Raw genomic sequence first — 25552 nt, forward strand, 5'->3', positions numbered from 1 at the left:
TGTATCCAGCACAGCGCTTTGTATATAGCAGGTAGGTTTAGCAGACGCTTGATGAGCAATGGCAAAAAATTGATGTGCGTGTTGCTTCTCTCCTTAGCTAGTCGTCCTGGTGTATAATATAGTCCATTGAGCAAGTTACTGTCATTGGCAACTAATTTTCATCAAGGAGAATTTCTAAGGATACTCTGCGAAAGTCCTAAGTGATTCCACCAAAGACTGTTATAAGCGTTTCCCATAAATTAATTCATTTAATCCCCATGACAACTCTAGGAAGTAGATCTATTATTTTCCCCATGTTACAGATACGGAAACATAGACACAAAGAAATGAGGTCATTTGTCTCAGACTATGTATGCAGTTGTAAAAGCTGAATTTTATTCCTTAGCAGTGTCATTTACACACCTGGGAGCTCACCCGTGTGTCTCCATCCTCTGTGTCTACTTGCCAAGCAAAGGCCAGAGGAAGGTGGACTGTGTGTCCGGGGGACTTCAGCTTCACCTTCTCAGTTAAGGTGTTCATTGACCAGCATGCCCAGGGCCCTGGCTCTGATTGGACACCTCTGGTTGAGGTGTGCTTTTTGTCACTGAATACTTAACTTCCAGGAAGAAGACTCTTACCCTTGTGCATTAGAAAGATTACAAAGTATCCTGTTTACTGGGTTGACAAAAAGGTAGAAGCACAGAGAAAATTGTCTCTTTCTCCCCCAATTTGATTGCAATATAACTGACAATTTAAATTTGGATATACTTAAGGTTTATAGCTTGGTGATTTGATGTACTTATACATTGTGAGATATCAGCACTGCAAGCTAATTAACATATCCACTTCATAGTTACTTTGTGCTTGCGTGTGTGTGTGTGTGTGTGTGTGTGTGTGTGTGTGTGGTGAAGACTGTCTTTTGAGAGTAAATTTTGATGCAAGGACAGAGCATAAATTAAATTTGCTGCTTTTACGAGGCAGCATCTTTGGACTCAGTAAGCGATTACCCTAACTGTGGTTAGAGAAGTGTGCCAAGGAGACCAAGTCCCTCCCAACTTTATGTGAAGCGGTCAGCTTTGTTCTAGGCCCTGGCCGTGTAAATCCTCACTCGTCCCGACCCACCACCTCTAACAGCATGCGTGGCAGAAGCAGGGAGGTGGGACACTACACGCTGGTGACATCCTGGGAATGTTTTGTTACCCAGTTCAGCAGCGTTGCCCTCACTTCCGGATGAGAGCTTATGTTATTCCAGGAAACTTCAACTCCAATTATATTACCCACTTTTTCAAGACTATGGGGTAGAAAGATCATTAAACCACAGCGACCGACAAAGAGAAACATCAGATTAGTACCGAAGGTAATTAAGCAAGTAGGCAGCATGGAGGCTGCTGAGAAAGCCCATGCGGATTGTTGTGATAGTCCTTTCTAATTAGGGCCCGTAGAGCAGATGGAAACCACTCTGTGGGGAAATCTCCATGCTTTCACTTCCTTCCCGAGCTAACCTTAAAAGGCATTTTCTACCAAGAAATAACAAACTGGTTTGGGTAGAGATGCTTAGCAACCAAGGCTGGAATCCAGGCTCTGCTCTTTAGTAGCTCTGTGACCCTCAGCAAGCTACTTACCCACTCAAGCCTCAGGCTTCTTATCTATAGACTGGAGCTAATTATACCCACTTCATGGACTTGCTGAGAAGACTGAATAATATAAACTATGTAGAGCTCTTTGCATACATGTGAATTTACATGTGAGTTGTAGGGGATCCATAAATAACCCCTCCAGCCTATGCTTGTGTTTGGAACAAATGGACAGACAGATCAGAAGTCAGAGAGATGGGAAAAAGAAGTCAACTTGAGGCTGGACTGGTGGATATGGCTAAAGTGTTCAAGCGAATAGGTTGGTCTTTGTTCAGGGTGTGACAGGCAATGCTGGACTGTGGCCGGCCTCCCAGGACTAGGTGGGTGGGCCCTACCCTGCTTATGGTAGAGAAGAATGGAGAAACATGCTGAGAGTCAGCAAATTGCCTCCAAAAGAAAGGAGGGTCTGGGCTTGGCAGGTGCGGTTTGTTCTTCTAAAACTTACCCATCCGATAAATCACTCCTCTTTCTGTGGGGAGCAGGGAAGGATTTCCAAATGAGGCAGTATGAGAGTGAGGTCCCCCCAAAATGAGAAGGGTTGGGGGGTGGCTGTTGTGCACGGGTGGAGAGAACAGAGCATTCCAAACAGAAAGATAGGTGTACACGGTCCCCGAGATGGATGGTCGGTATATACCCAGCAAATGGAGAAGTTGCGATAACGTTAAGAGGCGTGCTGTGTGGAGAGGGCAAGTGGGAACCAACAGGTGGAGGCTCTGCAGTGACAGCTTAAGAAGCCATGATTCAATTCGGCAAGGACTGGGACAGTTTTCTCGAGTATTGGTGTAATTTGATCAGAGCTATGCTTCAGTGGACTATCTGTTCATGTCACACGTTAAAATTAGTGTCAGAGTAGGAACGATGTCATCCTGGGTGTTTTGTTTTCTGTGTTTCAATATTTGTATTGTTTCTACATTGTTTTTGGTGATACTAGTTTTATTCTGCTGGGGCTGGCATAACAGAATACCACAGGCTGGGAGGCTCTCATAGTACGAGAAGCTGGATGTCCAAGAGCAAGGTAGCCTCAAAGTTGGTTTCTGGTGAGAACTCTCTTCCCGCAAGTTGATGGCACCTTCCCACTGTGTCCTCGCATCATGAAGAGAGAGAAATCTCTGGTGTCTCTTCCTCTTCTTATGAGGACACTATCCTATGAGATTAGGGTCCCACCCTTACGACCTCACTGAACCTTAGTTACCTCCTTAAAGGCCCTAACTCCAGGTACAGTTACCTGGGGGCTTAGGGTCTCAATGTGTGATTTGTGGGGGACACAGTTCAGTCCCTCACAGTTGGTGGGGGGATGTCGTGTTAGTGTTTTCAGGTAGGAGAGTGGTATTAGCTTTGTCAACAAATCCACTTCCTTACTGTATCTAACAGCTGGTTGAATGTTAGGCTTACGTTCTTTGGTCATTGCAACACATAACCGTGGGGGTTATTTTTAAAATATTACCTTCAGGTCATGCTTATTATTTTAATTCTCCTTTGAGCCCATGTTTGTAGGCAAGAGGCTGATATTTAATCTGATTCTTTTTATTACACTACTTGGTAGAAGTCTTAGCAACAGGGTAAAACACTTTTTGTTCTGTCGTTCACTGTTTACCATCTTTCTTCTCTGCCCATTGCAAGGCAAGTTATTCTTAATTTATAGGTTATCTTCTACCACAGTCACCTTTACCCAAGAAACCTTTCCATCTGTAAAGAAATATAAAAGCTACAGATGTTACTTAATTTGCCTACGTTTGCCTGATGTTTAATTTCCGAAACTTTGGCTGAGTTGACCCACTTGGATGCCACTGGATGCTTTTTGTCTCTCATTCCCAGGTTGACTGTTGATTCGTTTGTGTTCTCTCTTCTACCTGTTTGAGGTTTTGATATTTCTGTGAGACTCTCCCTGTGTCACTGAGACACCTCTTGCTAAATTATAGCAATACAAAGGCTGTCCACACTTTTGTTTTAAATAAAGAAGTATGCTCATTCTCATTTCAGTTGCTGCAGAGAAAGAGAAGACTTCGTATTTTTTTTAGCTGATGAGAGCATCTAGAAATTCTGTTGCTTTCGATTTCTATGGAACTTCTCTTCCTCAGCTTTTGTTATGTGGTGGCAATCCTTAACGTTACCGTGAAAGCATTTGGCATATTTAAATGGTGGTGGGCGAGTCAGTCTGGGTAAGTAGGTGAGTTAGCACCCAGGGAGTCAAGACCAGACTTCTTGGCTCAGACTTAATGGTATGACCTCAAGCATGCTGCTGAGCAATTATACTTGGCCATCTCCTCGTGTCGTAGCTACTTGCTAAAGACAAATGAGATCACACTTAAAGGTGAAAACATTGAGTCATAAGAGTAAAGATTCTCTGCAAATTTAAAGTATGTATTAGGATGATATTTCACAGCTGAGATAGCAAAAGCACAGAAGATTGGATGGGCATACTGACAGTCCATCATGATAAGTGCCGGCATCAAGATGACTCTATCAGAGGGTAATAAGTGCTCTAGGAGAGATACATGTGGGGTTTTATGGGAGCTCAGTGGCGGAGCACAGAGGGAAGCCACATAATTCAGCCCAGATATGCTCCTAAAAGACTATTTCTACTCTCTTCCTGCCCTTTTTTGGTACAAACTAATAAAGTCAGTAAAGTCCATTGGAAAATATATCAGAGTTGCAGTAATAATAATAACAACTAGCATTTTTGAGTTTACCCTGTGCCAGCCCCGTTCTAAGCACCTCCATGTATTTGCCCATTCCATCCACATAGCCCTTTGAGACAAGTAATGGCACTATTACCACTTTCCAGATGAAAGAACAGGCTTAGGGAGGCTAAATGGTTCCTGCATTTGAGTTCATGATGGCATCAGTTCTTTGTCTGTAATAATGCCTAGGACGTTTCCCTTGCAGTGACTTCCTCTACTACTGCCTGCTGCCTAATTGGACCAGCGTAGACCCTTGCAGGTAAAAGAAATGCATAAAGATTAAGAGATTATTTCAAAAGCCTTGCTTTTGAAAATTAAGTTCCTTAGCAAAAATGCACTGAGCTTCTACTACATATGACACAGAGGGATCAACCCTGGAGATGCATGGATTACTAAGGCTTGGTGCCTGCTCTCAGAGCTCACAGCCTTGTTTGGGAAGACCAGTAAGAAGCAATACAACTACTGAAGTATTATAGGGAAATCTGGCTGTGTGAGTACCAGCCCTGGATCTCCTCCACAGCCCCACGAAGCTGACTGAAACGTCCAAAGGAGTGTGTTAATAGAGAAAACCCTTTATCACAGCTCGTGTCTAGTAAGCAAGGCACCCACGTGCACATACTCTGGAGGGGTTTTGCTAGATACATTGCAGATGAAACCAGAAGGACTTCTATGGTTTGAGTCAGATCCCTTTTCTGAGTATCTGTGGTACCTCAAGAATTAGGAGAAATCCTGGCGGGGCTCTGCTATGTCCCACAAATTTAGTGGCTGAGAACAGGAGACAAAGAGAATGTGAGTGACAGGGTCTATCCCACTCAGAAATGGGAAATAAATATGGCAGGTGCTGTCTCACAGCCATGCCCTGAAACCTGTGGGGGACCTGGAGGGCTGAGTGGATTCCACCAAGACATGCTGGAGGGCGGATGATGGCGGCGGAGGGAAGAAAGACTTCAGAGAGGAGGTAGGGACAGAGCAGGAACTTGAAAGATGAGGAAGTGGGGGCGGGGTGCAGATGGAGGATGGAGTGAATATGGGACGGCATCCCAGGGAGCAGGGGCAGCATTACGAAAAGCCCAGAGCTGTGAAACAGCTTGGCACATTGGAAAAACTGCAATAGTTCTGCACGGTCCTAAGTAAGATCCTTTGGGCTGCAGCATGCGGATCTGACTAGGAGTGACAGGTGCCAAGGCTGGGTAGAGTGACAGGTAAGGTGCTGCGACGCAGAGTCCAGGGAAGGCAAGTGGACCAGGGAGGGGTGCAGGAAGGAACAGAGCAAATGGGCTCAGGCACGAGAGAGGAAAGGTGACCTCGGAGTGCTGAGCTGAGAGCCATGGGACCAGTCGCTGAGCTGGCAAAATAGGAGGCGCAGATTCGAGAGGTGGGACAGTGAGTTCTGCTTGGACCCGGCAGGTTGACGGTCCTCAGGAGCTGTCCAGGAGAGAATGGAATGTGTGATCTGTGTGATTGTGTAGTTCAGAAGAGAGGTGTATAGAGGGACTGCTGCACCGTCCAGAACAGCCTGGCCAGACAGGCCTATACACACGTTGTCTGTTGTAAAGGGTGAGACCACCACGAATGGCCAGCAAAGAGGATGTTTATGAAATTTGCATTCCACAGAGAGACTGGGAGAAGGCATCTCTGATGGTTGCTATTCCAGTACATGCGTTCTTGTACACAGCAATTCCCCTTTCTAATTCAGCACCCAGGGAAATCCCCTTTCTCCCTTACCGTCAAGCTCTGAGCACAAGAGGCCAGCCCACGAAAGTCTTTCATGTTAATTTCACCCTTATATGCTTATTACAGATCTTCTAGGCTCTCAATATATATATATACACATACACATCCTGCACATACATACAGGTGTGTGTATGTGTGTGTGTGTTCAACAGGATTGTGGAAATTTCCACTCACAACAGCATCATATCAAAGTGTATGATTCGAGTTGTCCTGGCCAGTGTTGGGTAAGAGCATTTCAAAAATATTTGCTAATTGCATGGGTAAAAAATATTATTGTTTTGTATTTTTTATGTTCAGTATTGTAACTCATTTTATTATTATAGTTTAAGTCGAGTTGAGTATTAATGGATCCCCAAAGAAAATGCATTATCAAATTCTAATATTATTTTTTCTCAGCTATTTGCTCCAAAATGCAAAAGTTCTCAAAAGAGCTTAAACAGCAGAGTAAGCTATTTATTTTTCTTAAGGTTCTGACATTTTCCCTTTGGCAAATTGAAGCTACTCTTGATTACTTTAGATTTGAATTTAATATTTTATTATATGACTTTCCAGTTTCCTAATGTGTATTCTTCCATCTGTACCTAATGTGTATTTTTTTTAAGATTTTTATTTATTTTTTGACAGAGAGTGAGGGAACACAAACAGGGGGAGTGGGAGAGGGAGAAGCAGGCTTCCCACTGAGCGGGGAGCCCAATGCGGGACTCGATCCCAGGACCCTGGGATCATGGCCTGAGCCGAAGGCACACGCTTTAATGACTGAGCCACCCAGGTGCCCCCTAATGTGCGCTTTATCTATATAACCTCTGAATTTATTCCATGCCTTGAAATGCCAATAACATATCTTAAAATTCTGGTCTTTAAATGATCATATGACAAAATTGATGGTTATTCTTGCTGTATAATTCTGTGAATTTAAATCTAGATTTCTGTGATCACTACCACAATCAGGCTGTCATACAGCTTTATCTCCTCTCCAAAATTTGTTTATGCTATATCTTTATAAGACCCTGTCCCTTGTCCAAACCACTGCTAACCACCGTTTTCTCCAGAGTTTTGTCTTTCAAGAATGTTATATAAATGCAATTATATAGTATTTTGTTTTATTTTATTTTTTTTAAGATTTTATTTATTTATTTGACAGAGGGATAGAAAGAGTACAAGTAGGCAGAGTGGCAGGCAGAGGGAGAGGGAGAAGCAGGCTCTCCGCTGAGCAGGGAGCCCGATGTGGGGCTCGATCCCGGGACTCCAGGATCATGACCTGAGCCGAAGGCAGACGCTTAACCAACTGAGCCACCGAGGCTCCCCTTGTTTTATTTTTTTTTTTAAGAATTATTTATGAGAGAGAAAAAGAGTGCAGGAAGGGGAGGGGTAGAGGGAGCAGGAGAGAGTCTCAAGCAGACTCCCCACTGAGCACAAAGCCCCGTGTGGGGCTCAACTCCATGACCCTGAGATCGCGACCTGAGTCAAAATCAAGAGTCAGACACTTAACTGACTGAGCCACTCAGGTGCCCCATATCTTGTTTTATTTTGCTTTTCTTAAATTGCTCACAAGGCTGAACATTTTCCCATATACCTGGTTACAATCATGTTTGTTTGTTTGTTTTTTAATATTTGGTGTAGTTTGTGTCATTGCCACTTAATTACTTGGGTCATAGGCAGTTTTTGTTTTGTTTGCTTTTACAAATTTGTTTGCACTTATTGTGTAAGGATGATGCTTAGTTATTGTCCACTGTACTTTCCCTGTTGAAGTCTTTGTCTTTAGGTTTTATTATTTTCTTTAAATGTGTAAGACTTAGAAATAGTAATAGCACCTGATCTAGTAATATTGAATACTCTAGTGATCTAGTCTGATGCAATATTCCTAAATTTAAAAAAAAGAAATTGTAGAAAGGTGCTTATCACAGCATTATTTCTATTATGGAAAATCTGGAAACAGTCTAAACATGTAACTATAAGATTTCAGTAAAGCAGGTCATGGAGCTGCCCCTCATGAGGATATCATGCCAGAATTAAAAGGATGCTTACAAAGATGACACACTAACTTGGACAATTTTTGTGGTAAAATGTTAAATTAAAAAGCCAAATATAATCCCATAAGCACAGTATGGGCATAGCACGTAGAACAAAACCACAAAACCTGTTCATTAAAAAAGACTAAAGAAAATACATCAAAATGGTAATAGTGATTTGCTTTTGCTGGTGGAACTATGAGGAGACTTTTTACCAATTTGCGTATTTTCTTTCTTTTGCATAACGATCACATTGCTATTAATTGTAGGAGGGGGAAAAGTTTTGAGTAGCTCAGGATTAAAATGCTTCCTTTTGCCTTAAAAACACACCCCTGAGTGAACAACATGTTAGGTTCAGCACACAGATGCCGATTCTGTCTGCTAGATATCAGAATGTCAGATCACGTCGCTGTGACTAGACCTTTAAAAAGAGGGGCAATGGCTTGGCCATTGAACAGGTGCATGCGTTGGGTAAACTGCCAAAATGCTCATGCGTGAGGAGCTATGGCAAATGAATCTAGACTGCTGGGGGGGGTAGGAAGTCAGCTGATGTCTAAGCAAGGCATGCTGGAGGAGAGGGGCTTCCACTGCGACTCTCCCATACTGTACCAGAAAGCCTGGTCACCCTAGAGGTTTCGCTCTGCTCCCCAGATAGGCTTTCCCAGGTGCATGTTGTGCTGCTGCTAATTCTGAACCCAGCCTGGAAATAGCAGAGTGACACAGCCGTCACTAAAGGTCACCGTGGTTGTAACTCGGGCTTTATGAGTCAGTGATCCCTCCAGATTCAAATCCGAATTAATTACTCACCTTTACTCGTGCTGAGGAAATCTTCAGAGTGTCCGCACATGGTAAACACTCTCATAAATGAGGATAGTTCTTGGCGTTATTTCCTTGATTAGTGCAGAAGTAGAGACTTGTCCAGGAGCCCTGTGTGACCCAGGGAAGGGGGGTTCTCAGGGAAGTTTTTTCCAGAGAGCTCTTAGTCATTAGCTCGGCTCTTGTCCAAGAATCCTAAATTCGGAGGGTGAAGGGGGCCCCTAAAGACACATCTAGAAGTCATCTAGCAACTGTTTCAACAGTGTGATTGAAACAGAATGTGTTTCAGAGGCTAAGAACACCTGACAAATACGAGGATTCTACAACCATCTCCTTTAATTAAACTTGCTAAACTGTGGGAAATTGAGACTTCCTTAGAATTCATGAAGTTAATAGCAGTTGTCAAGAGCCCCTAAGCTGTCTCTGTAGGTTCAAAAAATACCCAAAGACCACCAGCATTTCAGAGAACTAGCAGTCTTTAATGGCTCTGCCAGATTCGGGATTATGGGCCCCAGATTTCCAGTTATGCTGTTGATGCTCACATGTGGGCTCCTAGTATTCTGAGGAGTTGTCTTTCTTTATACAACGGTTGAAAGACAGCTCATACTTTATTCTTCTTATCTTTGGCTTACTGAAGAGAGTGAGGGGAAATTAAGGAGGAGAAAACAGTTCAAGAAGAGAGAAGAAGCAAAGAAGTAACTTTTTCATTGAATACCAGAGGATAGTTTCAGATTAATGGGACCTCATGGTAAAGTAGGTTTAAAAAAAAAAAAAAGCAGGGACTGGGGGTGGGGTGGAAGGTTGAGGTAAGTGGCCAAGCAAGGACAAGGAAGGACTGGCAGATGCAGAATCAGACTGGAATCCTAGAATTTGTTAGCCAACATTACGATGGTTTTCACCTATATATCTAGGTACGTGTAATTATTGGTAATTTGGCTTTTGTGAAGTACTTTGTTTATCCTTAGATGATAAAGCATGATTTTTTGGCGGGCAATGATTTAGGGTTTTTTTAAGTGGTTTATAATGTTCAAAGGCTTATTACATATATAGGTATATGTATGTGCATATGTACATACATATATGCACATGTACATGACTCTGAAGAAAGTAGACCCTTCTGAAATGTCTGAAGTAAACAGAGTTCAGCTGCTAAATGCCCAGAGCCAACTGCGTCACACACATAAATAGCCTGTATAAGAATTTTGTGGTGTCATATTTAACTGTTGTGACTAAAATAGACTCACCCTTTCTAAACTCATTTTCTTGTTATGGTGTATTGTTTCTTGGGTACTTACTTGAATAAGAGAAGAAATAAAATGTTGGAAATTTTTTGCCTCTCTCTGCAATTATTAAATGTAACTCCATTAAATTAAGAGTGGAATTATAGTTCTAACTGGTGAGGTCAAACAATGCAGACGTCCAGAAAGCCTCTTTCCTTGGCAAGTCAGTCTGTGGTTTGGGGTGAGCCCAGTAATGTCCTTTGCAGAAGGGGAAGTAAAAGCATTTGTTCAAATGGATAGTTGAACCATTTGAGCTTCTGGGCTGCTGGTGATAAAGCACTGGGTAAGTGGGAATGGGACACCAAAAATAATTTATTTTATAGCATTTGTCTTTTGTCATTTTGCAGGGAGCAACCATGTCACCATTTCTTCGAATTGGTTTGTCCAACTTCGACTGTGGGTCCTGCCAGTCATGTCAAGGAGAGACTGTTAACCCTTACTGTGCTGTGCTTGTCAAAGAATACGTTGAATCGGGTAAGCTTGAGTGGGTATTTGGGGGGGGGGGGCGGGGGGGGGGCGGGGAGGAAGGTCCTGCTGTGAACTAGGAGGCAAGTCCTTCCAGGAACTTCAGTCATCTGATTCAACCTAGTTTTACACTAGAGGCATTTGATGCCCAGCCAAGCCAAGCACTTCCTCAAGGGTGTAGGAGGTAGTGACAGACTCTGAAGGAGACCCAGATCTCCTACCTCATGTTTCATTTCCCTGTGCCATTTTTCTACATAAGCAAAAGGAACAAGGGAAAGGAGAAATGGGTTGAGGACATGATGTGAGGAGTTAATGGGGCCAATAAAATCTACTGGTAAGCTCAAGTAGAACATGGGACCCGTATCGTTAACCCTGGTTGTTTCCAATGATTACAGACAGATTAAGTCTTCATAATCTTACAATTAACCCTGAAGACGGCTAAGCTTCGGTGCATGTTAAAACAATATGTAATTAGCCATTAGAATCCAAATTTCAGAAAACTTGTATTTACAAAACCCTGGATGAGTGAAAAAATTGTCGTGTTTTGTCAAATGTAAATATTTCTAGGCAGTTCATGGTGAGGGGGAAAGTGTGACAGATCCCAAGATTCCTTTTGTGGCTTTAGATCATTCAATTAAAATAATCTTATTCTGCCTGGAATCTCTCCGCGGAGGTTTACCTCCCAACATTTTCCCAGGTTTACTGCTTTTCTCCAGTCCCCTCCCTACCTTCTTGTCTTAGTAGACACACTGTAGAGACGTGATTAACCCTGATGCAGGTTGCAGCAACTGTAGGAGCCATTCCACTTGACTTACACAGAAAGTATTTACGGAGTGGGAGAGAAAAAGTGCCTTTTCCTTAGAGCTTCTATTCTAGCAGAGGAAGAGGGGCATGGAACAAACTGGCATATATAGAATAGTGATAAATGCTGGGCAGGAAACCCAAGCAGGGCAAAGCAGGGAGCAAAGGCTTGGGGACAGAGAGGGTGTGTTTTATTTCATATAGGGTAGTTCTCTTATGGAGAACTGAAAAGCATGTTCTGCTTTGGCATTGTGCATCAGAGAAGGGGCCATCAGGAGTCCGAACTGCTTTGTTTCCATGCTTCAATGGATCTTGCTTTACCAACACCTCTGAATTGCTAAATGTGCCACTTCGTGGCTTATTATCACAAGAAACCAATACTCAAATACAGCTGCAGTTTGCCGTTCCCGAAATGATTAAAGAATAAATACTACCGAAAATCCAGTGGGGATGAAAGATGCGCCAGTATGACTTAATTCCACTAGCAGACTCTTTCCCAATCACTTGGTGGTTCCTGAGAGGTTTTCCTTACCCTTGATCACCCTAACCGTAGTTCTTGTCATCAGCCACCTCCAGGTCTCCCGCCTGCGCGCCTTTCCTCACGTGTAGGTCTATAGCCTGCTTTCCTGATCCGAGGGATTGAGAACGCTGCCTCTCTGAGTTACTTGTTTTTGCGTAGGGTGGATGGTGCATGTAAAATGTATCCTCACTTGAGAATTAGAGAAAGAAATAATGGCTCATTATGTTTTAGAGGTTTTGTTGTTTGTTTTTTTTTTTTTTTTTACCTCATAGTGCATTTATGTCAAATGGAAAATTTTTAAATGTCTTTTTAAGAAGCATTCACTATAAGCCTTAAATTATGCCACAGAGTCTTTCAGATGAACACACAGTAGTTTTCTATCGACTCTTTTTAACCAGATGACAGTGAAATTAATTAGTTGTGTGTCCACCCTTCGTAGATCATCAAAGGAAGATACCAAAAGGCATAAACGTGTATGACATGTAGAGAATGGGACCTAGGTCACTCTACCCTCCCAAATATAGCAGGCTTGGCCCCTGATGTCTTTCTATTTGCTCGAAGAAAAGCAACTAACTGTTGAATAGGAAAAGAACATTGCCAATCCAAGACTTTATCATATTTTTGTTGCTTAAATTACCAGATTGATTTTTTTACTTTAAATTTTTTATTGTTATGTTAATCACCATACATTACATCATTAGTTTTGGATGTAGTGTTCCGTGATTCATTGTTTGTGCATCACACCCAGTGCTCCATGTAGTACGTGCCCTCTTCAATACCCATCACCAGGCTAACCCATCCCCCCACCCTCCTCCCCTCTAGAACCCTCAGTTTGTTTTTCAGGGTCCATCGTCTCTCATGGTTCGTCTCCCCCTCCGACTACCCCCCTTCATTCTTCCCCTCCTGCTATCTTCTTCTTCTTTTTTCTTAACATATATTGCATTATTTGTTTCAGAGGTACAGATCTGTGATTCAACAGTCTTGTACAATTCACGGCGCTCACCATAGCACATACCCTCCCCAATGTCTATCACCCAGCCACCCCATCCCTCCCACCCCCCACCGCTCCAGCAACCCTCAGTTTGTTTCCTGAGATTAAGAATTCCTCGTATCAGTGAGGTCCTATGATACATGTCTTTCTCTGATTGACTTATTTCACTCAGCATAACACCCTCCAGTTCCATCCACGTCGTTGCAAATGGCAAGATCGCATTCCTTTTGATGGCTGCATAATATTCCATTGTGTATATATACCACCTCTTCTTTATCCGTTCATCTGTCCATGGACATCTTGGCTCTTTCCACAGTTTGGCTATTGCGGACATTGCTGCTATGAACATCGGGGTGCACGTACCCCTTCGGATCCCTACGTTTGTATCTTTGGTAAATTACCAGATTGATTTTTAAGTTTCAGGGTCTCAGCTTGCGTATCTGTAGACCTTGGGACTGTCTCATCCTGTCCTGTATTGTCTCTAAGTGTTTTACATGCTCCTTTTGACTTCCCAATGGAATTATGTATCCTAGAGAACAGAGGGAGCAGGTGCCACTGTCAAGTCGAATTATTTCCCAGAGTTGGCTAAAGGAGTAATGAGAACATATCTTTCTGTTCCTAGAGAATGGACAAATGTATATCCAGAAAAAGCCAACCATGTACCCGCCCTGGGACAGCACTTTTGATGCCCACATCAACAAGGGAAGAGTAATGCAGATCATTGTGAAGGGCAAGAACATGGACCTAATATCCGAAACTACCGTCGAGCTCTCCTCTCTGGCTGAGCGATGCAGGAAGAACAATGGGAAGGCAGAGATATGGGTAAATATCCAGGCTGTGAGCTTCTTTTAAAGTGCTCACACCACTAGGCGATAAGCCCCACACTCGCTGAAGACTAGAGCAGAGTTTCAGTGTCATCCTGAAATTATGACACACTCGTCTTGGGTAAACAGATTCCCTACCACTCACTCGCTGATGGCTTGATAATGAGAATGTTCGTTGTAGACTGTAAAACATACTGGCATATTCAAATATCTTGACTCCTGTGTAAGATGAAGAAGGTCTCTTAGGCTATGAAGAATTGTTATTGATCTATAACAGAAGCTCAGAAATATCACAAATTCCCCTTAATTTGGGAACCTAGCTGTTGACTATTTGTTGAGATATCACATCTATGTGATCTCTTGATAAGATATCTTAGATTAGATAAGGTGATAGATAAGGGAAAGGACCAGCAAAGATCCACGTGAGGTTTGGTCTTCCTCCTCTATACTTTGCCAATCCCTGTCAATTTTTTTAGCCATAACTATTCACTTAGCTCACTTTGTACCAAACAATACCTCACACAATCCATGTTGCTGCACTAAGTTTTTGAAAACTTAATAACTGTTTGGATAGTGAATGTTTAGAAATGTTAAAGGAAAGAGTGAAATATAAAAGCATAAAAAATTCTCATGAAGATTTCTGGGGTCCACAAAATGAAAAAACAAAACAACCACAAACACCAGTTAAAAACTGTTTTTAAATGATCTGCAACCCAGAAAATGTTTTCAAATGCTTTATCATTTATTCAAAAGGAGAGAATCATACCTTTTTCTTCTTATTTCCTATAACTCAGATTCTTGAGAACTCCATACGGAACATTTTTTGAAGTTGGTTTCAAAATGGGAATGATGGAAACCTAACAACTAGATTTTTGTGTCATTTTTAAATTTTTGGCCTAAAAAAAAAATCAGTACTTTTAAGGAGAGTATATATTTATATACATCTTTGCTGGTGACACTAAAGTAATCTTTGAAGATAAACATATACCAAGATTTTTTTTTTAAGTTCCCACACTTAAACATGTTTAGTAAATATAGCCCAGCAGTATCTGTGGCACACTTCTGTGTCTGGTTGGAGAAACGATCATGGAAACAGATCTTGTTTTGGGGGGTCTGCCTAGGCAGGTAGAAGAGGCTAAATAACTGGTAACATCACAATGTGGAAAGGTTTGCACAAATCAGGGAGTGGGAGATGCCAGCACTTAGCTCAGCTAGAAGAGATTAATTAGACCAAACGTTACCTGGTTTTCCACTCATCCCTACTTATTTTCGGCTTTCTGCCTCATTTTTTAAAAAAGAGTCACCAGATCCCTAATTTTTAAAAGTAGCATGCTTTTTGGGGTGCCTGGCTGGCTCAGTCTGTGGAGCGTGTGACTCTGGATCTCGGGGTTGTGAGTTCAAGCCCACACTGGGTGTAGAGATTACTTAAGAAATAAAATCTTTAAAACAAAAAAATAGCATACTATTTGATTTCCTTCTCAGTTAAATGGATAACTAAATTTTAAATTGTTTGTTTAGGTTTCACTGATGAGCAGATTGGTTTTCTATTTATATCTCTTTAAGTTGTATTCGATTTCTCGCTTAGGTGTTTTCTGATTTTATTCTTGTCAAAGTTTTTACTTTTTTTTTTTTTTTTTTTGTAATCTAGGGTTATTTAGCCATAAGCACTTGGTGACCTTCAGATCCTCATTTTACTTTAGCAATCTTTTTACATTTTACAACTTTTTTCCCAAGAATATCTCTTAGTTTACTTTCATTTATAGTGTTTAAGGGCCAACAGGATGCTCTGGACTTAGATTTCCCCTTGCTCTATTGAAATCCACTTTCTTAAAAATAATTTCTCTATCTAAAAAATGTCCACAGGGGAAGGGGAGGGAAAACAGAATGGGAAGAAATCAGAGAGGGAGACAAACCATGAGAGACTCTGGACTCCAGGAAACAAACTGAGGGTTACAGAAGGGAGGTGGGTGAGGGGATGGGGTAACCTGGCGATGGTTATTAAGGAGGGCACGTGTTGTGATGAGCACTGGGTGCTATATGCAACTAATGAATCATTGAACACTACATCAAAAAGTTAGGCTGGCTAACTGAATATAAAACAAAAAGATGTACCCAGGAAAAGATATATCTATTTTCTGAAATTTGCCCTTCATCTCCACAGACTCCATCCAATTTCTACACACCACACTGAGACTTGCCTTCTGCTTTCCCAAGTTTCGACTGTTCATATGATTACCTCTTGTTCGCTCTCAAAAGCATGATGCAATGTGATTTCCTATAAATACTGTTTTTCCAGCAGTTTTGGTTCAATTTTACCCATCACCACTAAGTCCCGAATATTGATAACTTTGTGGTCATCTGGTACCAATTTTTCCCACTTCGCTTGGGAATGAGCCCGTTATTTCTTGCTCTTCTAGTTCCCTTTTTGTCCCCATCTTTATTACTTGTTCCATAAACCAGAGAACAAGGTGTATATCCTTGATGTTAAAAGCACTTTTCTCATTGATCTGTTTAAGCTAGTGTGAGGGTTTATAGTTGACCAAGCAGTAAATGCTTATGTTATCATAAAATTCTAATAGTTGTATGCTTTGATGCTATTATGTCGGCTTTGCAGAGATCCTGAAAGGCTTAGTGACATGCACAAGGTCACACAACCAGTAAATTATTTAACCACAATTCAAATTTTGGTCCTGGGTTCAACCAGATGTTTCTTACTATTTCTCAGTTATTCTCATTAACCCATGGGTGTAATGATCAATAGTGACCTTCAATTCACCTGCTGATTCTTTTGAGTATACTAATGCTCTAGTGCTATGGTTTAATATGTTAGCAATAGTAGTCAAGTTATCTTGGATTTGTCATTTTCCCCCATGTCACGTCACATGATATCCTGCATCATCCCTTTCAGTGACACTGTTCTGGTCTCTTCTATGTAATGATACTGAAATATGTATTTTTATCCATTCTTGGACTAATCTAATCAAAATTTCCCTTGGTAGATCATCCAGCACTTTCCCAAGGAAACAGTGTCTCCTTATGAAAGAAAAACACTGCTCCCACTTCATGCCCTTGTTAACCTAGAGGCATGTGGGTGGGCACCCTCAAAGCAGGATCCGTCTTTCCTTCCAGAAGACCTACCGCTCCCCCCAGTTAGCTGGTCCCAGTGTCCGTGATTCTTTTGTCGTGGTGAAGATCAGAATCTGCCCACTAACAACCATGTAGATGAGAAGCAGCAAGGATATCAAACAGAAACTGTTTTAGGATTTTGTTTCTTCGTCATGGAAATTTTGACGTCCAAGTAAAGGTAATGAGTTGCTGAGGTGTTTTAATAAAAGGAAGGTTGTATTCATGGATGTTCTGATGATAACCATTCTGAGTGAAATGTAAGGAGGCGGCAGTCTTGGGCTCTACGTTGGAAATCTCCTGCTGTCATTGCACTTGTCAGTTACTATGTCATCAAACTTAGCACTTGTTTCACATTCTGACTGATATTTCTTTTTTTTTCCTTCTCTCAATCAGTTAGAGCTGAAACCTCAAGGCCGAATGCTAATGAATGCAAGATACTTTCTGGAAATGAGTGGTAGGTGACATTTTGTCTTGTTTGGGGGTGAGGAGGGCATGTCCTTTCTCCTCGTGTGCAATCTATTTGACTCTTGCAATAGCAGAGAAAATAATTAGGAGAAAAGGGAACACAGGAAGTTTTCTCAAAAGTTTTCAGTGGTGCTCAAATATTAGTTGAAAATGTGCTAGCTGGGCCAGATAAACAGAGAGATAGAAAACGTTTCTAGCATTTAGTTTCTAAATAGTGTGAACTCATGTGCCCAGTGCTTTTACAGTCTGTCCGTATTTTAGTTTGGAAATGTAACGTAAATACAGAAGGCTCTGTTTACATGTCACGAGTGATAAAACAAGCGATCACAGTATCAGCAAAATACGAAATGAATAGGAAACCAGTAAGTATTTTTCATAATGCTTGTAGCAAAATAATAATGCTTCAGGTTAGTTGCCTCAAATCCTTTTAGGAACAGGCAGGAGAACATGCATTGCTAAAGAGTGTCATTTCCACGTGACGCACAGACATGGATCACAGAGGTGACACTTATGAGCAGGGCGCTTGGTGTCTGTGACAGCCTGTCCATTCCTCCTATTGCATTTGTACTGTGTCATCAAAGTGCTGTGCAAACAAATCAAATGTTGCTACTCCTAAAATCCTAAGCCTCAGGATGGATATGTGTACTTACCGATCACAAACTGATTTTATTTTTTCCTAAATTAGTTTTACTACCAAGAAACAAGTTTTAGTTTAGAGATTTATGGTGCTTTCTGGGTTTGGGCTCAACATATCCAATGTCCTTGAGTCCAGATTCAAACAAGTACATTGAAAAAATATATATATTATGAGATTATCAGGGAAACTTGAACCCTCACCAGGTATTTGGTGATGTGGAGGCATTGTTATTAATTTTCTAGGTGTGATGATGGTATTGTGGTTCTATTTCCTAAAATGGGTCCTCATCTTTAAGACACACACTAAAATGTTTATAGATAACATAACACCAGGCATTTGCTTCAAAATAACCCATTGGTATGTGGGTGTGGGTAACAGATAGCATGTAGTGGAAAATAGTAGCCATGGACTGGTCATTACTGAAGCTGGATGATCGGTACTGGGAAATTGATTACAGTATTTGCTCAGCTTTTGTATGGATTTAAAAATTCCCATAATAAAGATTTTTTTTAAGAAGAAAAGGATCCCTAAAGAGGCAGCAGTACAATCTGAACTTCTCTTTTACCCCGTGGAGGCTCTAGATACATAGAACATGGCATTGTACCATTTTTTAAAGATTTTATTTATTTGTTTGAGAGAGAAAGTACACAAGCAGAGGGAGCAGCAGAGGGAGAGGGAGAAGCAGGCTCCCCACTGAGCAGGGAGCCCAACATGGGGCTCGATCCCCAGACCCTGGGATCATGATCTGAGCTGAAGGCAGATGCTTAACCAACTGAGCCACCCAGGCGCCCCAGCATTGTACTACTTCTCAGTTGGCCAAATGGTGACATGGTTGTAGGAGCTGGATAACAAGGCTTGCATAGTAAGTGAAAGTACTGCCCTAAATGATAATGCCAATACTGTTTCATTCCCTCAAGAAGAGGAGTTATGTTCTTTTAGTTCAAAACATGATTGAATGTAAATTGAAGGAAATTGTCCACGAGAATGCCAAGTGTTTTGGGTAAATGGTTTAAAGACCACTGCTTTAAGAAACAATTTCATGGATATCTTTCCTATTGCTTCAAAACTTAAATTTTCTCTTAGAATGAGAGGGAACATTCAGGTGGCGCGAAAACAATGATATTTCACAGACAGAAATTACACAAATCCAGGAAGGTTTTTTTGTTTAAGGGTAGAATTTTGTCATGTTTAAAATTTTTTGTATCTAGACCCAAATTGAGACTCCATTTCTAAATTTTTATGTATCTAAAAGCTCTAATTTTTAACAAACAATATTGTGGACTAGCCCAACTAGAAAATTCTTTATTGATGACAAGAAGTATAGGATATCATTCTATTTGAAGAATATTATTATATATAAAAAATAGTTTTCAGAAGTATTCAGAAAACCAAGACATGAGTTCTCATACTCAAGGAACTTAAGCCTAGATTGGAAAAGTGGTACAAACTAAACAATTGGAGAAGAATTTAGTTCCAAAGCACATAAATACTGATTAACCAAGAGATCAGTATGAGTTGCCTTCATTCCAGAAAATTCCATAGAGTGGACATTAAAGGATAGGCAGAGTTGAACTTGCAGACAAGAGGGATAGCTTTCTAGGAGGAAAACATGAAGATTTGAGCAAAAATATAAATGGATGCAGAACTGTGAGACCAGTCTAGGCAGATCAGAGGGCCCCTGCTAAAACCAGAATGAAGAATCTAAGACAGATCTTGGAGGACCTGGAAACCAGGCAAGAGGAGGGTGTAGACCTAGGAACAAGCAGTCACAGGTCATGATATGATGGATGGAAGTAGTGTTTGGGGGAAATTGCGTCTGAAGGAATGCAGGACAGATCTGGAAAGGGAAATAGACTGATAGAGAGAGAGCCTATAAAATTTCATTTTTGCAATGGAGAAGTGATGAGAACCTGGTCTGGGGGCATGGTTATAGGAATGAAATAAAAGAAAGAGCCCAAAAGAAAATCAGATTTCATGGCAGTGTAGATGAAAGGGTATGCCCATTATGAATACATAGTTGAAGTACTTTATATTTCTTTAAAAATGAAAGTTGAATGAAGGGAAAAAATGTGGATGATGTTCCTTAAAATAGTTGGACTAGGAAAATGATAATAGGAGTGGTAGGGATGGGAGATATGGGAAGAGAAAGCAATTGGGGGAAGATACAGGATTCAGTCTTGGATAACGTTTATGATAATGTCATGTCTCCTGTACCCTTCTTTTATGGAAGCATCAATATTTTTCTACTCTACAGGGAAGCAAATGGCTACTGCTCTCCACACACAAATCACTCTGTTCTCTCTCTTTCAAAATCCTCATTCTGTGATTTCTGTAGTAGATTAGTTTGTCTTCTTCCCCTGCTCTCCTACCATCATTCTTGGTAGCTTTAGTGTTCACTCCCACCTCATATTTTGACACCTTCCTACACTTCTCTTTATCCATTCAAAAACCTGCAGGGACACCACAGGTTGTCACTTGGAATTCTCTACTGTTGAGGACTCAGAGTCAGACCTTTCTCTCTCAGAGCTCAACCTCCTCCTCTGTCAATTCTGTCCTCTCCCTCACCCGACTAGCTACAGGAATCTACCCTAATCTGGTTTCTTTCTTCACACCTTTTGTTAGCCCACATCTGGCCTTGACTCCCTACTTTGCCTGACGTCCACAGCCCTTTCCAGCACTCTGCTATCATGAGCGCCCTCTTCTGCCAAAAAATGTTCTGATCTCCAAACCTTGCATTCTTCCCTCTCCTTCTCCAAAACTTTCCTAGAAAAAGCCATGCAGCTGAGTCCATTACAAACTGTTGCTGGTAGATAATGTTCTGATGTTCTAGACTCATATACTTAACCCCTTAGTGGATTTCTCCAAGTAGATTTCCTACATTACTTTAAATTCAATATGTCCAAGATTACACTCACCATTTTCGCCAGTAATCTATTCTTTTGTACTCACTATCTCAGTTGATTCTTACTCCATCCACCCAGAAACCTGGAAGTAACTTTTATAGCCTCCCTTTTCTTGACCTCCCACATTAATCCAACAGTTTCTGCCCATGTTGTCTCCTTAGGATTTTTCAGTTTTCCCCCTGCTTTTCATCATCATTGCTTCTTGCCAAATCCCAACCATTCTCCTACATGGCTGCCCAAATAAACTATATAAACTCTGTTCTAAATATGCCATGCTTCTGTTCCTCCCTTTGCCCCTGCCTACAGCCTTTCAGTGTTTGCAAATTAGCTACAGGAGATATTCAGACTGACCTGACACCTACACATCTGTGTGTGACCACTGATGTTTTCTGCTTCATACTCCACACTCTGGCAGTACATACATTCTCAGAGACCTTATCTGAATGTACCCTTGTACATTCTCTTCCATCTAGAGAGAACATCTTTTGCTTTTCCCCGCCATAACTTCTCCCATACACTGGTAGAAGTTATTTATTCTTCAGAACCCAGCCCAGAAATCACCTTTTAGTACCTTTCTTGTCCAACTTTTGTCTTTTTCTTGCCTCCACCTATCTATACCTGCCTTAACTGGTGTAGTTTCCTTATGTCTGTCACATAGCATCCTGTGAATATTTCTGTTCTGACTTTTACTACAGTAATTTCTTGCTGGAAAGCAATGGCTGAACCACATCTTATTTGTCTCTTTAACTCCAGCACCAGGTTGCATGCTAGGTACATAGGAGGTACTTAATAAATGTTCATTGAACTATTCATTTAGACTCACCCTGGTATTTAGAAATTCCTTTTATTTTCTTTTGATTCCCATACAATGGCTATTCCAGAAATTCCCATACTACTCAGTCTCTAAGGGTATCTCATTCTTCTCTCACTTTTGGAGTTTGGCCTTGCCCCCAGTTTAACTGGGAACGACTCTGTCTTCTGTCTGTCTCTGTACTTTAGAGATAACTGCTGCTCCCTACACTTGCTTCCTGCTCTTTTGCCTCAGAGACAGTCCCTCCCTTTCTTGGTCTCCTGCATCAGATTCCTAGCAGCTACGTACCATAAGCTCAGTAGCATCTTCAATGTTTCCCTATCTCTTTGGTTTCATTGCCAAGACATACTGAATTAAGCCGTCTTGTCCAGTCTGGATTTTTTTTTTTTTTTTTAACCCTAAGAGTCTGGCTTATATTTTGACCAATCCGCTAAGTTGCTTTCTTCAAGAGTATTATTCTTCAAAACAAATTTCTCTTTCTTAGCCTCCAGTTCCCTTGACATCTCAACCAATGCTGAAAAACCCATTCTTTCTTGGCTTACCCAGTGTGATACTATTTACGTTTTTCTCTTAATTTTTTAGCTGCTTCTTCATGGTCTCTTTTGTAATTCCTTTTACTACCTCCTAAAAAATATGGGTGTAGATATCACCATGTCTATTCCAAACCATCACATACTGTTCTTTGTGTGAGTGTCGTGTCTCCCTGACTTGACTGTTAGCCACTCAGAAGTTAGGGATAACATCCCATATTTCTTTAGAACATTCAGCATAGCAGTTTGCTCAGAGCTGCCCAGGAAACATCTGTGGTTGACTGATTACAAACAAGTGATAGGTTAGGCTAAATAAATAGATTAGGAGCCATTACTACAAAAGAAATAACCAAACATACAAAAACCAATAAACTTATTTAAGCCAATAAACATAGGAGCAAATTACTTCAAAAAAAAAAAAAAAAAACGTAAATACCAGAAGAATTCAAGAAATTCTGAGTTTTTATATAGTTGCTCTCCTGTAATGATCAAAATGGTTAGAGGATAAAGAAAAATCAAAGGAAGGCCCAAGGGGATAAATGTATTTCTAGCACTTTCTAACATTTTAAAAAATTTACAACATTACAGTTTAAAGCTCAGACAATATATATTTTTTTTTACAGTAATACGATTAGGGTTCCCAGAATAATTCACTTCTATTGCCTGAATTTAAAAGTAATTTTATACTTTATTTCATTTCATATGGACCAAAATAGAAATGAGTCAAATCTTACTGACAAACCACCTACTACACCAGTCACAAGTTGTAAATAGATTTGCTTATACCAGAACTTGCAGAAAACAGCAATTGCCTCAGTGACCCTGAATTTAACCCCTCACGCACTAAACCTAATTTATTTCTAGCTCAGTTCTATATAAAAAGGCCTACATTACCTAGCCTTAAAGTATTAGGCAAAGTATTATGTCTTATCTGTGGAACTTTTTAGAGTTATTCGGAAGGCTCTGTATCTAAGAGTTTGGAGTCACCCTAGAGCAGACCTGTGGACCACTGTAGAGAAAACATTAGTCATAAAATGAGGCCTGGGACTTGGATGAATTCATGCCCCCCACCCTTTATCTCCCCAATGTGTTTCTAGTCTGGCCACTATTAAGGGTATGGAAAATAAAGTACCTTGGCAGGGACATTTGTCTCAAGTGTGCTGTCATACCAGTGCCACTGCTTATCCAGAATGGAAGTAATTTAGTTTAAATATTGCTAACTCTTTATATTTGTGAAATATGAGCCTCTTATTCTTGCTAAAGCTCCATTTTTTTATGCTTGTAAAAATATAAGAAATATAAATCCAAGATTCTTTCAAGCTATTTAAAAATTATATTAGAAGTTATAATCATAAATTATCCTTATTTTAGTAATGATAATTATTTTTTATATTTATTTCTTGTTTACCATTTTATTCTCTCTTGCATGCTGGAGTTGTTATCACGCTTTTGAACCATGACTGCCTTGCTTTTGTGTGTTTTCTTTGGGTCTGGTCTTCAGCCAGGGAATCATTAGTATTCTCAGAATTCTACCAGCCTTTTAGAAAGATGTTATCTGGGCATGGGGTACCGTGGACAGTGACTATCACAGTACCTTCACCAATACCCTGAGTCCAGAGTGAACTGAAGAAATGTGAATGTGATGATTTGATGTAGATGACTAGATAACATCCAGGATTACCTAGATGTTAAAAAACAATTGCAGCCATCTATTAATTTCTGGCTTTTTCCACACTGACTGGTGTAGTAGTCTATAAGTCTGTAGCTAGTGCACCTGATTACTATGGACATCAGGAACCAGAGCATAAACAACTTTCCAAAGTTCTTTCACCCTCACACAGTCTGGTCAGTTCCCCTCAGTCTACTGGACCCTGCCCATACACAACTAGACAGAAAGCATCCTGGGAAATTAAAAAAAAATATGCTGTTTCTAAATTGCTGTCAGTAACCACATTATTCTCTAGAATTACAGGCAGAAAAGTATTTACCACTTCCTGCTTTTTCTGGCTGACTCATCATTGACAATGAATAGGAGAGGTTGATAAATACTTTGAAAGTTCTGACCTCTGGTTTTAAAATCTGAAAGAGAATAGCTCAGCATAGTCAAAGAGGAGTGAGGGATTGAGCCAGTAATCCAGCCTCATTGTTTCAACCGTATAGTAATACACCCTATGATAATTCTGTATTACAGAATTAAAGAAAGAAGCTTAGTGCTATACCAACCTTAATAAGTACTTGGGATTTTACTGGTTTCAATGCTTGCCTAATTACTTGTCTGTCTCCATCCTTTCCCCACTTCCCCACCCTCTCCACCCACTTTGTCCCTTGTCCTGTTCCTGCAGACACAAAGGACATGAGTGAATTTGAGACTGAAGGCTTCTTTGCTTTGCATCACCGCCGAGGAGCCATCAAACAGGCCAAAGTCCACCATGTCAAGTGCCATGAGTTCACCGCCACCTTTTTCCCACAACCCACATTTTGCTCTGTCTGCCATGAGTTTGTCTGGTACGGTAACTTGGCATTTCACTCCAAGCTTCAGCTTATGCATTTTGTCAGATCCTCTCAACCTGTCAGGCCTGGCATGCTCCACCTCAGGAGAGTGTGCTGGCATAAGCACTACATGGAAGGAGGAGGCTTAAAGAGTGTGATTCTATACAATATTTTCATAATGTGACTCCTATAGAGCAAGGAAGCCAGCTCTAGCAGAAAAAGTTTTCAAGAACTTTAGCTTCTGATTAAATGGGGGCCACTGGGGGTAAAAGGGAAGGACAGAAGAGGGAAATGTCTTTACTGTTGGCACAGTTTTACAGTTGGAACTGCTACCACCTTGATAGCCCAACTGTGCTGGTACTAACGTGTGCAAAAGGCAACGCTTTTGCATTGGAGCTAATGGGTTTAGATGTTTACAGGGCTCTTGGGCATCTCAGCAGCCCTCAGACAGAAATCGGTTCAAGCCTCAGTAAGCACATAGCAAAGGCGATGGGACTGCAGAGACTTGAAATGACTCCTGTCCCCACTCTCAGCCTCCTTGCCTCTTGGTGGGGGTGTTCTTTTCTTTGGGCTACTTCAGAATCCATCAACTCACAACCCCAGTCTAACTAGGGTATCCAGAGGTCAAATAGACTTTTGATGGATTTCCACCAACTGTTTTCATTGACTGATTAGAATTGCCTTCCTTACTAATAGTGGGTGTTACTCAGGAATGGGTCTTAAGCTTCAGAATTTAGTAGTTGCAAATATTCTCAGATACTCAGAAAGAGGAGACAACACATCTGTACAGATGTCTTCGCTCATCTGTACTGAGCTTAGAGAGACAATGAATTTTTAAGTGTAGGACATGGAAATT

At 41.0% G+C, this 25552-nt stretch overlaps 1 protein-coding gene across 1 annotated transcript in view; it reads left to right on the forward strand.

The window, feature by feature from the left end:
• PRKCQ (protein kinase C theta) overlaps nt 1-25552 on the forward strand; it is a 175753-nt gene that overhangs the window by 38553 nt on the left and 111648 nt on the right. Inside the window, exons 2-5 of the mRNA XM_028114615.2 lie at nt 10481-10607; nt 13533-13732; nt 17254-17314; nt 24549-24711. Of these exons, the coding sequence (XP_027970416.1) occupies nt 10490-10607; nt 13533-13732; nt 17254-17314; nt 24549-24711 (542 nt within the window). The 5' untranslated portion in view covers nt 10481-10489. The remainder of the gene's footprint in view (nt 1-10480; nt 10608-13532; nt 13733-17253; nt 17315-24548; nt 24712-25552) is intronic.

This window comes from Eumetopias jubatus, unplaced genomic scaffold (assembly GCF_037043125.1).
Source record: "Eumetopias jubatus isolate StellerSeaLion01/CBP00866 unplaced genomic scaffold, mEumJub1_p1.0 scaffold_8, whole genome shotgun sequence".
Taxonomy (NCBI): Eukaryota; Metazoa; Chordata; class Mammalia; order Carnivora; family Otariidae; genus Eumetopias; species Eumetopias jubatus.